Source organism: Mobula birostris, chromosome 2, assembly GCF_030028105.1.
Source record: "Mobula birostris isolate sMobBir1 chromosome 2, sMobBir1.hap1, whole genome shotgun sequence".
In the NCBI taxonomy this organism is placed as follows: domain Eukaryota; kingdom Metazoa; phylum Chordata; class Chondrichthyes; order Myliobatiformes; family Myliobatidae; genus Mobula; species Mobula birostris.
This window is the reverse complement of record NC_092371.1, coordinates 90,400,425-90,414,354: the sequence shown is the minus strand read 5'-3', so window position 1 is coordinate 90,414,354 and position 13,930 is coordinate 90,400,425. Positions and strand designations below refer to the sequence as shown.

The 13,930-nt window shown below is 43.1% G+C and overlaps 1 protein-coding gene across 3 annotated transcripts in view; it reads right to left on the bottom strand.

Annotated features, from left to right (window-relative positions):
* rbl1 (retinoblastoma-like 1 (p107)) overlaps positions 1-13,930 on the bottom strand; it is a 123,822-nt gene that overhangs the window by 40,878 nt on the left and 69,014 nt on the right. For 2 of the 3 annotated variants that reach the window (XM_072244859.1, XM_072244879.1), the window contains 2 exons: positions 13,700-13,803; positions 13,320-13,457 (listed from right to left, as the gene is read on the bottom strand). In XM_072244859.1, coding sequence (XP_072100960.1) covers positions 13,320-13,457; positions 13,700-13,803 — 242 coding nt within the window. The remainder of the gene's footprint in view (positions 1-13,319; positions 13,458-13,699; positions 13,804-13,930) is intronic. The other variant, XM_072244869.1, reaches the window with a different exon arrangement.

Below are 13,930 nucleotides of genomic sequence, written 5' to 3'. Positions count from 1 at the left end.
GTAACATTACCTCTCGGCTCCTAAACTCAATCTCACGATCAATGAAGGCCAATGCACTGTATGCCTTCTTAACCACAGAGTCAAATTGCACAGCAGCTTTGAGTGTCCTATGGACTCAGACCCCAAGCTCCCTCTGATCCTCCACACTGCCAAGAGTCCACTGCTGATCACTCTGTTGACCCACGACTGTGCTGCAACACACAGCTCGAACCACATCATCGAGTCCGCCGATGACACGACCGTGGTGGGTCTCATCAGCAAGAACGATGAGTCAGCATACAGAGAGGAGGTGCAGCGGCTAACGGACTGGTGCAGAGCCAACAACCTGTCTCTGAATGTGAACAAAAGAGATGGTTGTTGACTTCAGGAGGACACGGAACAACCACTCTCCGCTGAACAGCAACGACTCCTCCGTAGAGATTGTTAAGAGCACCAAACTTCTTGGTGTTCACCTGGCAGTGAATCTTACCTGGTCCCTCATCACCAGCTCCATAGCAAAGAAAGCCCAGCAGCGTCTCTACTTTCTGCAAAGGCTGAGAAAAGTCCATCTCCCACCCCCCATCCTCACCACATTCTACAGAGGTTGTATTGAGTGTATCCTGAGCAGCTGCATCACTGTCTGGTTCGGAAATTGCACCATCTCGGATCACAAGACCCTGCAGTGGATAATGAGGCCAGCTGAGAAGATCATCGGGGTCTCTCTTCCCGCATTAGACATTTACACCATACGCTGCATCCGTAAAGCAAACAGCATTATGAAGGACCCCACACACCCCTCATACAAACGCTTCTCCCTCCTGCCATCTGGCAAAAGGCACCGAAGCATTCGGGCTCTCACGACCAGACTATGTAACAGTTTCTTCCCCCATGCCATCAGACTCCTCAATACCCAGAGCCTGGACTGACACCAACCTACTGCCCTCCACTGTGCCTATTGTCTTGTTTATTATTTATTGTAATGCCTGCACTGTTTCGCGCACTTTATGCAGTCCTGAGTAGGTCTGTAGTCTACTGTATTTTTTTGTGTTGTTTTACGTAGTTCAGTGTAGTTTTTGTATTGTTTCATGTAGCACCACGGTCCTGAAAAACGTTGTCTCGTTTTCATTATGTACTGTACCAGCAGTTATGGTCGAAATGACAATAAAAAGTGACTTGACTTGACTTGGTGTTAGCAGTTCCAGTGACAAACTGAGACTGATTTCCTTTGATCAGTGGATAAATAACAATTGTAATTGCATTCCTGGGAGCCTTTAATTAAAATGATTGACCTTTCACTGCCACACAAGCCTTCCACTTCCCTACATTTATAAACCCCTCCTGTTCCAGTGAGGTATTTTGTGCTCACCAATCTGACAATTTCCTCTGGAGTCTCTGAAAGCAGAAACAAAGCTGTATCACTAAACTAAGTAAGGAACAGCACATCATTAAATGAATGCAGCAAAAAATGCACGGCTGCAAAAGACTTCATTCATTGATGTGCAGTACTGTGCAAAAGTCTTAGACACCCAAGCTATATTTAAGACTTTCACACAGTATTGTAGTAATTTTATATAATCACTGCCACAAAAACACTTTCATGACATATGTGAGTGGTGATAAACCAGATTCTGATATGGTCTCTATTATGGACTGAGAGTGGAATCTTTTCCTTCTTCAGCCCTTAGCTCCCAGTGGAGCATAGGCCATCGATGACCTCCTGTCCCCACCATCCCCTGTTCTGAGCCAGTTCCTCCAGGGTGGACAAGGAATGTTCCTATTGTCTAATTTTGGCCTCCACATCTCTCTTCCATGTGTTCTTTGGACATCCCTTTTTCCTCGGGGGTTCCATTTTTACACCTGCCCGGTGATGTCAGTCGGCTTCCTCAAAGTGTGGCCAATTCAACTCCATCTCTGTTTGTGTATTTGTATCTCTATAGATTCGTGGTTGGTGTTTTCCCCACCTGGTTTGTTACTCTGTCAGTCCAGTGAGGTTTAGGAACCTTCTCGGGCACTGATCGATGAAAGCATATTGTTCTCCAGGTTTCAAAGCCATATAGGAGCACTGTTTTAACATTTGAGTTGGAAGATTCTGATTTTGGTTTTCTTTAATCTGACTCTGGATGTCCACGCATACTTAAAGATTCCGCAAACTACTCTGTCCTTGTTGATCCTGGCTTTGACATTCTCAACCATTCCACCATATATACTCACAGTGTTTCCAAGATAGACAAGGAAGTCACCTCCTTCAGGGTTGTATCTCTCATCACTGTGGGTCTATTGCTGGTGCAGTCTATCTTCATCATTTTATCAACGTTTGGGGTCTTAGACCCAGCATGGTGGAGTTATTGTTCAAAAGTGTTTATTTCTCTTGAATCTGCTGGTTGGAGCTAGACAGAATCAGAATTATTCTGGCAATGTTGTGAGATTTATTATCTTTAGGGCAGCAGTACAATGAAATCCATGATAAACAAATATAGAGAAAAGGAACTGAGTTACAGTAATAGAGAAAAACGACCTGAACTACGTAAATATACATGTCTATTAAATAGTTAAGTTAAAATTAGTACCAAAAAAACGAATAAAAAAAGCAGTGAGGTCATGTTCATGGGTTCAATGCCCATTTAGAAAATGAATGGCAGAGGGGAAGAAGCTGTTCCTGAATCACTGAGTGCATGCCTTAAGGCTTTTTTTTACCTCCTTCCCAATGGAACAGGGCATGTCTTGGGTGGTGTCCTTAATGATGGGTGCCAGTTCCCTAAGGAATCACTGCATGAAGAGCGATGCCTTGCAGTAAAGGGTGATGTCACCTGCAAACTCCAGGTCATCAAGTTGCCACCACAAAGTCCGCTGGATTCCATTTTGTTTTCCAGTGTTTCATAGTCCAGTGCACTGCCAACAGGAACAGGAAAGGAGCCATCAAACGGCCCTGCTTCACCCCAGTGTTGACAGTTTTCCTACATGTACGACTTGGCATGATATCTTGTTGTAGGACTTCCAAATGATATCGATACATTTCTGCAGTATTCCATAATGTTTCATAAGTTTCCATAGGGTGTTTCTGTCTGAGTAATCAGAGGCATTCTCGCAGATGATGAAATTGACATAGAGAGAAGTATTCCATTCGATTGACTGTTTTACGATTATTCTTAAGGTAGCTATTTGGTCTGTACAGGAGCCGTCTTTCCAAAAGCTTGCTTACTGGTTCCTTAATGTTATGTCAATAGCTTGTTGAGAGTGCTGCAGAATAATTCTATTTAGCACCTTTCAGGCCACAGACATGATTGCCTGCGTTATATGATGAATCTTATAAATCGCTATCAGATCTCCCTTGGCCTCTGCTGCTCCAGAGAAACCAACCGAAATTTGTCTGTTTTGATGTTAAAAATTAGTCTGTGGCATTGCAGCTCACAAAAGTAGTTGCTTTAAACTGGTTAATTTTGCATTAAGTTATTTTAGACCAGGAGGCAATTTTAAAGACACAAGAAACTTCCCAGGGTTGAAATGTCCAATACCATATAAAGACACACACAAATTTCTACAGATGTAATATGGAGAGCATTTAAATGGTTGCATCACTATCTGGTATGGATGGACTACAGCACCGGATAAAGGTAAGCTGCAAATTTGTAAACTTAGGTAACTCCATCATTAAGGTCTTCCATCGCCCTGTTCTCATTGTTACCATCAGGAAGGAGGTATAGAAGCCTGAAGACACACACACACATAGCAATTCAAAAACAGCTTCTTTCCCTCTGTAATCCGATTTCTGAAAGGACTATGAACCCAACCTCACTAATATATTTTTGCACCACTTATCTAATTCAACTATTTAATGTATACTTACTGTAAGTAATTTTTTCTATGACTATATATTGCATTGTACTGCTGCCGCAAAGTCAGTAAAATTTCGTATGCTGGTGACTTACACCTGAATCTGGTTCTGATTCTGAACTCTTGGTTGCAATTTGCTGCCTCAATTCATCGCTGGGAACATAACATAGTGGTAGAGTTACCTGATTGATAACACACAAGATCCTACTTCAATAACTGATAAATCAAACCTTCTCCAGTAAACTAATTAAACAAAGTTTGCAATAGCAGCGCTGACAGTGAAATTAACACTTTATTGCAAAACTAGAGATGACAACAGTGATAAAAGCAGCGGCTCACTCGATGGATGGGTGTAACAGGCAGCTTTGCTGTTGCTTCTCACAACCGGAGACAGAGAAAACTGCAGCAGCAGGCTCTATTCACAACACTCCAACTCATCCATCTCTGTTTACACTGCTGGCTCGCCATAGAGATCTGAGGAGTTGGAGTACAAATAAACCCAGTCTAAATAATCAGCCAGTTACAAAAGAACGAGATAACATATTTTGTCAGAGTCAGAAAAGTACAGCACAAAACAGGCCATGCAGCCCATGCCAAGCCATTTTGACACATAGAAAACCTACAGCACAATACAGGCCCTTTGGCCAACAAAACTGTGCCGAACATGTACTTATCTTAGAAATTACCTAGAGTTACCTATAGCCCTCTATTTTTCTGAGCTCCATGTACCTATCCAGGAGTCTCTTAAAAGACCCCATCGTATTCACCTCCACCACTGTCGCGGCAGCCCATTCCACACACTCACCACTCCCTATGTGAAAAAAACTTACCCCTGACATCTCCTCTGTACCTACATCCAAGCACCTTAAAACTATGCCCTCTCGTGCTAGCCATTTCATAGTCATACTTTATTGATCCCGGGGGAAAATGGTTTTCGTTACAGTTGCACCATAAATAATAAACAGTAATAGAACCATAAATAGTTAAATAGCAATATGTAAATTATGCCAGTGGGAAAAAACCTCTGACTATCCACACAATCAATGCCTCTCATCATCTTATACAGCTCTATCAGGTCACCTCTCATGCTCCGTCGCTCCAAGGATAAAAGGTCAAGTTCACTCAATCTATTCTCATAAGGCATACTCTCCAATCCAGGCAACATCCTTGTAAATCTGCTCTGCACCATTTCTATGGTTTCCACATCCTTCCAGTAGTGAGGTGACCAGAACTGAGTACAGTACTCCAAGTGGGGTCTGATCAGGTTCCTATATAGCTGCAACATTACCTCTCGGCTCCTAAACTCAGTCTCACGATCAATGAAGGCCAATGCACTATATGCCTTCTTAACCACAGAGTCAACCTGCGCAGCAGCTGTGAGTGTCCTATGGACTTGGACCCCAAGATTCCTCTGATCCTCCACACTGCCAAGAGTCTTACCATTAATACTATATTCTGCCATTATATTTGACCTACCAAAATGAACCACCTCACACTTATCTGGGTTGAACTCCATTTGCCACTTCTCAGCCCAGTTTTGCATCCTATCGATATCCCATTGTAACCCCTGACAGCCCTCCACACCATCCACAACACTCCTAACCTTTGTGTCATCAACAAATTTACTAACCCATACCTCCACTTCCTCATCCAGGTCACATATATAAAAAAAATCACAAAGAGAAGGGGTCCCAGAACAGATCCCTGAGGCACACCACTGGTTATCGACCTCCATGCAGAATATGACCCGTCTAAAACCACTCTTTGCTTTTTGTGGGCAACTCAGTTCTCGATACACAAAGCAATGTCCCCTTGGATCCCATACCTCCTTACTTTCTCAATAAGTCTTGCATGGGGTACCTTATCAAATGCCTTGCTGAAATCCATATACACTACATCTACTGCTCTACCTTCATCAATGTGTTAAGTCACACCCTCAGAAAATTTAATCAGCATTGTAAGGCACGACCTGCCTTTCACAAAGCCATGCTGACTATTCCTAATCATATTATGCCTCTCTAAATGTTCAGAAATCCTGCCTCTCAGGATCTTCTCCATCAACTTTCCAACCACTGAGGTAAGGCTCACTGGTCTATAATTTCCTGGGCTATCTCTACTCCCTTTCTTGAATAAGGGAACAACATCTGCAACCCTCTAATCCTCTGGAACCCCTACCGTCCCCATTGATGATGCAAAGATCATCACCAAAAGCTCAGCAATCTCCTCTCTCGCCTCCCACAGCAGCCTGGGGAACATCTCGTCTGGTCCTGGTGACATCCAACTTGATGCTTTCCAAAAGCTCCAGCACATCTTCTTTCTTATTATCTACATGCTCAAGCTTTTCAGTCTGCTGTAAGTCATCCCTACTATCGCCAAGATCCTTTTCTGTACTGAATACTGAAGCAGAGTATTCATTCAGTACCTCTGCTATATCCTCCGGTTTCATACACACTTTTCCACTGTCACACTTGATTGGTCCTATTCTCTCATGTCTTATCCTCTTGCCCTTCACATACTTGTTGAATGCCTTGGGGTTTTCCTGAATCTTGTCCGCCAAGGCCTTCTCATGGCCCCTTCTGGCTCTCCTGTTAGCCTTATAATCTTCCAGATCTCTATCATTACCTCGTTTTTTGAACCTTTCGTAAGCTTTTCTTTTCTTCTTGACTAGATTTACAAAAGCCATTTTACACCACTGTTACTGTGCCCTACCGTTCTTTCCGTCTCTTTGGAACGCACCTATGCAGAACTCCATGCATATATCCCCTGAACATTTGCCACATTTCTGCTGTACATCTCCCTGAGAACGTTTCCAATTTATGCTTACAAGTTCCTGCCTGATATAGACTCATATTTCCCCTTACTCCAATTAAATGCTTTCCTCACTTGTCTGTTCCTATCCCTCTCCAATTTCCCCTATGGTCTCTGGTTGTAGTCTCACCCAACCTCAGTGGAAAAAGCCTGCTTGTATTTACCCTATCTACACCCCTCACAATTTTGTATATCTCTTAATGAAACCCTCTCTCACTCTTCTACATTCCAAGGAATAAACTCCAAACCTATTCAGTCTTTCCTTACAACTCAGGCCCTCCAGGCTCGGCAACATCCTTGTAAATTTGCTCTGTACTCTTTCAAACTTGTTTACACCTTTTCTGTAGGTAGGTGACCAAAACTGCACACAATACTTCAAATTAGGCCTCACCAAAGTCTTATACAACTTCAACATACCATTCCATTTTCTGTACTGAATACTTCGATTTACGAAGGCCAGTGTTCCAAAAACTTTCTTTCCTACCTTATTTACCTGTGATGCCACTTTCAATGAATTATGGACCTATATTCCCAGATCACTTTGTTTACCATATTCGTCAGTGCCTTACAGCTTACTATGTAAGACTGATCCTGATTGGTTCTACCGAAGAGCAAAACCTCACACTTGCCTGCATGGAATTCCATCTGCCATTTTTCAAGCCACTTTTCCAGCTAACGCAGATCCTTTTGCAAGCCATGATAGCCTTCCCCGCTGTCCGCTGCATCCCCAATCTTGGTGTCAACTGCAAAATTGCTGATCCAGTCAACCACACCATCACCCAGATCACTGATATAGATGACAAACAGCAAAGGACCCAGCACTGATTCCTGTGGCACTCCACTAGTCACAGGCCTTAAGTAAGGAACAGCACATCATTAAATGAATGCAGCAGAAAATACATGGCTGCAAAAGATAGAGGGACATCCATTCAAAACAGAGATGCGGAGAAATTTCTTTAGCCGAAGGGTGGTGAATTTGTGGAATTTGCTGCCACTTGCAGCTGTGGAGGCCAGGTCGTTGGGTGTATTTAAGGCAGAGTTGGATAGGTTCTTGATTGGACATGGCATCAAAGGTTACAGGGAGAAGGCCGGGAAATGGGGTTGTGAAGGAGAAGCTGAAAGGATCAGCCATGATGGAATGGTGAGAGAACTCGATTGGCCAGATGGCCTAATTCTTATGTTTCCCATGTCTTATGGTCAAGACAGCAAACACCTCCTCTATAATCAGTATAGGGTCCATGAAGTTGATACCGTTTTGCACCACTTCTATAGATGCTGTGTAAATACAGATGTAAAAAATTTATTTAAGATCTTCCCCATCACTTTTGGCTCCATGCATTTTGATCTTCCAGAGGACTAACTGTCCCTTGCAATCCTTTTGCTCTCATGCTTTGTTTTAGCCTTCTTGATTTCTCTCCTAAGTGTTCTCTTGCATATCTTATATGTCATAAGCACCTCATTTGTTCCAACCTGCCTATATCTGCTATGCACCACCCTTTTTTTTCCTTAACCAGGACTTCAATATCTCTTGAAAACCAATGTTCCCTACACCTGTTATCATTAGGGTTTACTCTGATAGGCGTATACAAGCTTTGCACTCTCAAAATTGCACTTTTGAAGGACTCCCAATTATCAAGTTCACTTTTGCCAGAAAAACAGCCTGTCCCAATTCACACTTGCCAGATTCTCTCTGACACCATCAAAATTGGCCTCTCTCCAGTTTAGAATCTCAACCCAGGTAACAGACCTAACCTTTTTGCATACTTACATTGAAACTAATGGTATTGTGATCACTAGATGCAAAGTGTTCCCCTTCACAAACTTCTGTCACTTGCTGTCTCATTCGCTAATAGCAGATCAAGTATCACGCACTCTCTTGTTGGGACTTCTACACACTGATTAAGGAAACTTTCCTGAACATATTTGACAAATTCTACCCCAATCAGTCTTTTTACAGAATGGGAGTCCCAGTCAATATGTGGAAAGTTAAAATCATTTAGTACAAGCAGGATAGGTCCCCTACAGACAGAAACAGGTGAATTGATTATGGGGAGCAAGGACATGGCAGACCAATTGAATAATTACTTTGGTTCAGTCTTCACTAAGGAGGACATAAATAATCTTCCAGAAATAGTAGGGGACAGAGGGTCCAGTGAGATGGAGGAACTGAGCGAAATACATGTGAGTAGGGAAGTGGTGTTGGGTAAATTGAAGGGATTAAAGGCAGATAAATCCCCAGGGCCAGATGGTCTGCATTCCAGAGCGCTTAAGGAAGTAGCCCAAGAAATAGTGGATGCATTAGTGATAATTTTTCAAAACTCGTTAGATTCTGGACTAGTTCCTGAGGATTGGAGGGTGGCTAATGTAACCCCACTTTTTAAAAAAGGAGGGAGAGAGAAACCGGGGAATTATAGACCGGTTAGCCTAACGTCGGTGATGGGGAAACTGCTGGAGTCAGTTATCAAAGATGTGATAACAGCACATTTGGAAAGCGGTGAAATCATCGGACAAAGTCAGCATGGATTTGTGAAAGGAAAATCATGTCTGACGAATCTCATAGAATTTTTTGAGGATGTAACTAGTAGAATGGATAGGGGAGAACCAGTGGATGTGGTATATTTGGATTTTCAAAAGGCTTTTGACAAGGTCCCACACAGGAGATTAGTGTGCAAACTTAAAGCACACGGTATTGGGGGTAAGGTATTGATGTGGATAGAGAATTGGTTAGCAGACAGGAAGCAAAGAGTGGGAATAAACGGGACCTTTTCAGAATGGCAGGCAGTGACTAGTGGGGTACTGCAAGGCTCAGTGCTGGGACCTCAGTTGTTTACAATATATATTAATTACTTGGATGAGGGAATTAAATGCAGCATCTCCAAGTTTGCGGATGACACGAAGCTGGGCGGCAGTGTTAGCTGTGAGGAGGATGCTAGAAGGATGCAGGGTGACTTGTATAGGTTGGGTGAGTGGACAAATTCATGGCAGATGCAATTTAATGTGGATAAATGTGAAGTTATCCACTTTGGTGGCAAAAATAGGAGAACAGATTATTATCTGAATGGTGGCCGATTAGGAAAAGGGGAGGTGCAACGAGACCTGGGTGTCATTATACACCAGTCATTGAAAGTGGGCATGCAGGCACAGCAGGCGGTGAAAAAAGGCGAATGGTATGCTGGCATTTATAGTGAGAGGATTCGATTACAGGAGCAGGGAGGTACTACTGCAGTTGTACAAGGCCTTGGTGAGACCACACCTGGAGTATTGTGTGCAGTTTTGGTCCCCTAATCTGAGGAAAGACATCCTTGCCATAGAGGGAGTACAAAGAAGGTTCACCAGATTGATTCCTGGGATGGCAGGACTTTCATATGAAGAAAGACTGGATGAACTGGGCTTGTACTCATTGGAATTTAGAAGATTGAGGGGGGGATCTGATTGAAACGTATAAAATCCTAAAGGGATTGGACAGGCTAGATGCAGGAAGATTGTTCCCGATGTTGGGGAAGTCCAGAACGAGGGGTCACAGTTTGAGGATAAAGGGGAAGCCTTTTAGGACCGAGATTAGGAAAAATTTCTTCACACAGAGAGTGGTGAATCTGTGGAATTCTCTGCCACAGGAAACAGTTGAGGCCAGTTCATTGGCTATATTTAAGAGGGAGTTAGATATGGCCCTTGTGGCTACGGGGATCAGGGGGTATGGAGGGAAGGCTGGTGCAGGGTTCGGAGTTGGATGATCAGCCATGATCATAATAAATGGCGGTGCAGGCTCGAAGGGCCGAATGGCCTACTCCTGCACCTATTTTCTATGTTTCTATGATAGACAAAGAAGAATTGGTTGATGTTGCTTACTTGGATTTTCAGAAGGCCAAGGTGCCACACGAGGCTGCTTTACAATCTACATACCCATGGCATTACAGTAAAGATTCTAGCATCAATAAAGCAGTGGCTGATTGGTAGAAAGCAGAGAGTGGGAATTAAAGGGAGCCACTTTTGGTGGCTGCCAGTGACAAATGGTGTTCCACAAGGGTCTGTGTTGGGACCGAATCCTTTTACATTACAGTGCCTATAAAAAGTATTCACCACCCGCCCCCCCCCCCCCCCGCCCGGAAGTTTTCATGTTTTATTGTTTTACAGCACTAAATCACAGTGGATTTAATTTGGCTTTTTTGATCAATAGAAAAAGACTCTTTTGTGTCAAAATGAAAACAGATCTCTACAAAGTGACCTAAATAAATTACAAACATAAAACACAAAATAATTGCTTGCTTAAGTATTCACCCCCCCCTTCAAGTCATTATTTAGTAGATACACCTTTGCCAGCAATTACAGCCTTGAGTCTGTGTGGATAAGTCTCTATCAGCTTTGCACATCTGGACCCTCCAATTTTCCCCATTCTTTACAAAACAGCTCGCATAGGGATCGTGGGTTAACAGCCCTTTTCAAGTCCAGCTACAAATTCCCAATTGGATTGAGGTCTGGACTTGGCCATTGCAGCACATTAACTTTGTTGTTTTTAAGCCACTACTGTGTAGCTTTGGGTTTAAGCTTGGGGTCATTGTCTTGCTGGAAAACACATCTTCTCCCAAGTTGCAGCTCTCTTGCAGACTGCATCAAGATTTCCTGCAGGATTTCCTGTATTTTGCTTCATTCAATTTTACCCTCTACCTTCACAAGCCTTCCAGGACCTGCTACAGTGAAGCATCCCCACAGCATGATGCAGCCACCATGCACCATGACAGGGATGGTGCGTTTTTGATGATGTGCGGTGTTTGGCTTATGCCAAACATAGTGTTTAGTCTGATGGCCAAAAAGCTCAATTTTGGCTTCATCAGACCATAGAACCTTCTTCCAGCTGAATTCATGTCTCCCACATGCCTTCTGGCAAACTCCAGCCAATATTTCATGTGAGGTTCCCTCCCCCCCAACAGTGGACTTTTCTTTGCCATTCCCCTGTAAAGCTGCCACTGGTGAAGCACCCGGGCAATAGTTGTATATACAGTCCCTCCCATTTCAACCATTGAAGTTTGTAACTCCACCAGAGTTGTCATAGGTCTCTTGGTGGCCTCCCTCACTAGTCCCCTTCTTTGCATGGTCACTCAGTTTTTGAGGACAACCTGCTTTAGACAAATTCACAGCTGTGCCATATTCTTGCTTGGAGTGTTTTTTTGTCTTCATGGTGTAGTTTTTGCCAGGATACTGACTCACCAGTAGTTGGGCCTTCCAGATACAGATGTATTTTTACTACAATCAATTGAAACACCTTGACTGCACACAGGTGATCTCCATTTAACTAATTATGTGACTTCTGAAACCAGTTGGCTGCACCAGTGATGATTTGGTGTGTCTTATCGGGGGGGGGGGGGGGGGGCGGGGGAGAGAGAGAGAATACTTATGCAATCAATTACCTTGCGCTTTATATTTGTAATTAATTTTGATCACTTTGTAGAGATCGGTTTTCTCTTTGACACGAGTCTTTTTCCTATTGATCAGTGAGAAATAAACCAAATTAAATCCACATGATTCAATGAAATAAAACAATAAAACCAGAACATTTCCAACAGTACTTTTTATAGGCACTGTAAATGTCAATGATTTGGATGATGGACTTATCCAAATGGTTGTTGCAAGATTTGCAGATGATCCGAAAACAGGTGGAGGGGCAGGTAGTTTTGAGGAAATAGAGAGGCTACCGAAGCACAAGCAGATTAGGAGAATGGGCAAAGAAATGGCAGAAGGAATACAGTGTCAGGAAGTGTATGGACACGAGGGGTGACCTCATTGAAACCTATCGAATGGTAAAAAGCCTTGATAGAGTGGATGTGGAGAGTGGATGTGGGATGTGGATGTTTCCTATGGTGGCAGTGTCTAAGACCAGTCCACACAGTCTCAGAATAGAGGAGCATCCTTTTAAAACGGAAATGAGGAGGAATTTCTTTATCTAGTGAGTAGTGAGTCTGCGGAATTCATTGCCACAGGCAGCTGTGGTGGCCAAGTCTTTGTATATTTAAGGCAGAGGTTGATAGATTTGTCATGGAATGAAGGGATACAGGGTAAGGCAGGAGATTGGGGCAGAGAGGAAAATTGGATCAGCCATGATGAAATGGCAGAGCAGACTCGATAGGGCAAATGGCCTAATTCTGCTCCTATACCTTATGGTCTTATAACACCTCTATCTGAGCACTGCTGTGACATTTTCCCTAACTAGCAATCCTTGCCACTCTTGCACATCTGAAACAACTGAACCCCAGAATATTGAGCTGCCAGTCCTGCCCCTCCTCCAACCAAGTTTCACTAATGGCTACAATATCATAATTCCAGGTGTTGATCCATTCTGATCTCTCTGATTGGGCGTTGTTCAAAGCTCCAAACTGCTGTGAGTCGCTGCCTTTTCTACTCAATTGGTGAACCTGAGTGAACTATGTCTTCTCAAGCTTCCAATCTCTCCAATTGGGCACTGTGTAAAGCAGTGCATGTCATGTGCACTTAAAATTGATGTATAATATTGTGTGTATATATAAATTATGTATCTTATGATTACCTATGTCAAGGCCGAATGGCCTACTCCTGCACCTATTTTCTATGAGATTAGGATTGATGCTCTGATGAGCTTGCGTAAAAAGGAGCAGAGGGAAATGCCCACAAGATGCTAACATCAAATGAACCTTCTCATCTGTATTTCTCAAGGGCTCAACCTTTGGACTTGCCTTGTAAAAGTAAAAGGGGCTAAGGTTCAGGATGTCAATAATCCATGGGAAGGTGCGCTGGGAATTGTAGGAGGACAGGATGATCTCAAGACAGCATGCCATCAGCGACGAATGGAAAATATCTTGCTCCAGTAAAACCTGGAAGATTTAAAATACATGTTGGTTAGTCTGAACAGAATGTACAGCATGGAGTCATGCTGAGGTTAATTGGTTCTTGATTAGTCAATGTCAAAGGTTATGGAGAGAAGGCAGGGGAATGGGGTTGAACGGGATGATAACACAGACACGATGGAAGGGTGGAGCAGACTCGATGGATTGGATGGCCTATTTGTGCTCTTGTGCCTTATGTTTCATGATATGAAAAACTGTCAGTTACTCACTGTCATGTCCTTCCCAGGGTTGCGTCGACTTTCCTGCACCATCACTGTCTCCAGAATCTTCCAGTACAAGATTTCAGCAAGCCGCAACCGTTTGATGGCAAAATCTGCTTCAAACAATCCCGATAAAAAGGAGGATTCCGTAAGTTCATAGCATTTTTTTGAAGGCATTGTCGGACAGTTATAGCAGGATAGTACAGTAGAGGTAAACAACTTTTAATAATCATATGCTAA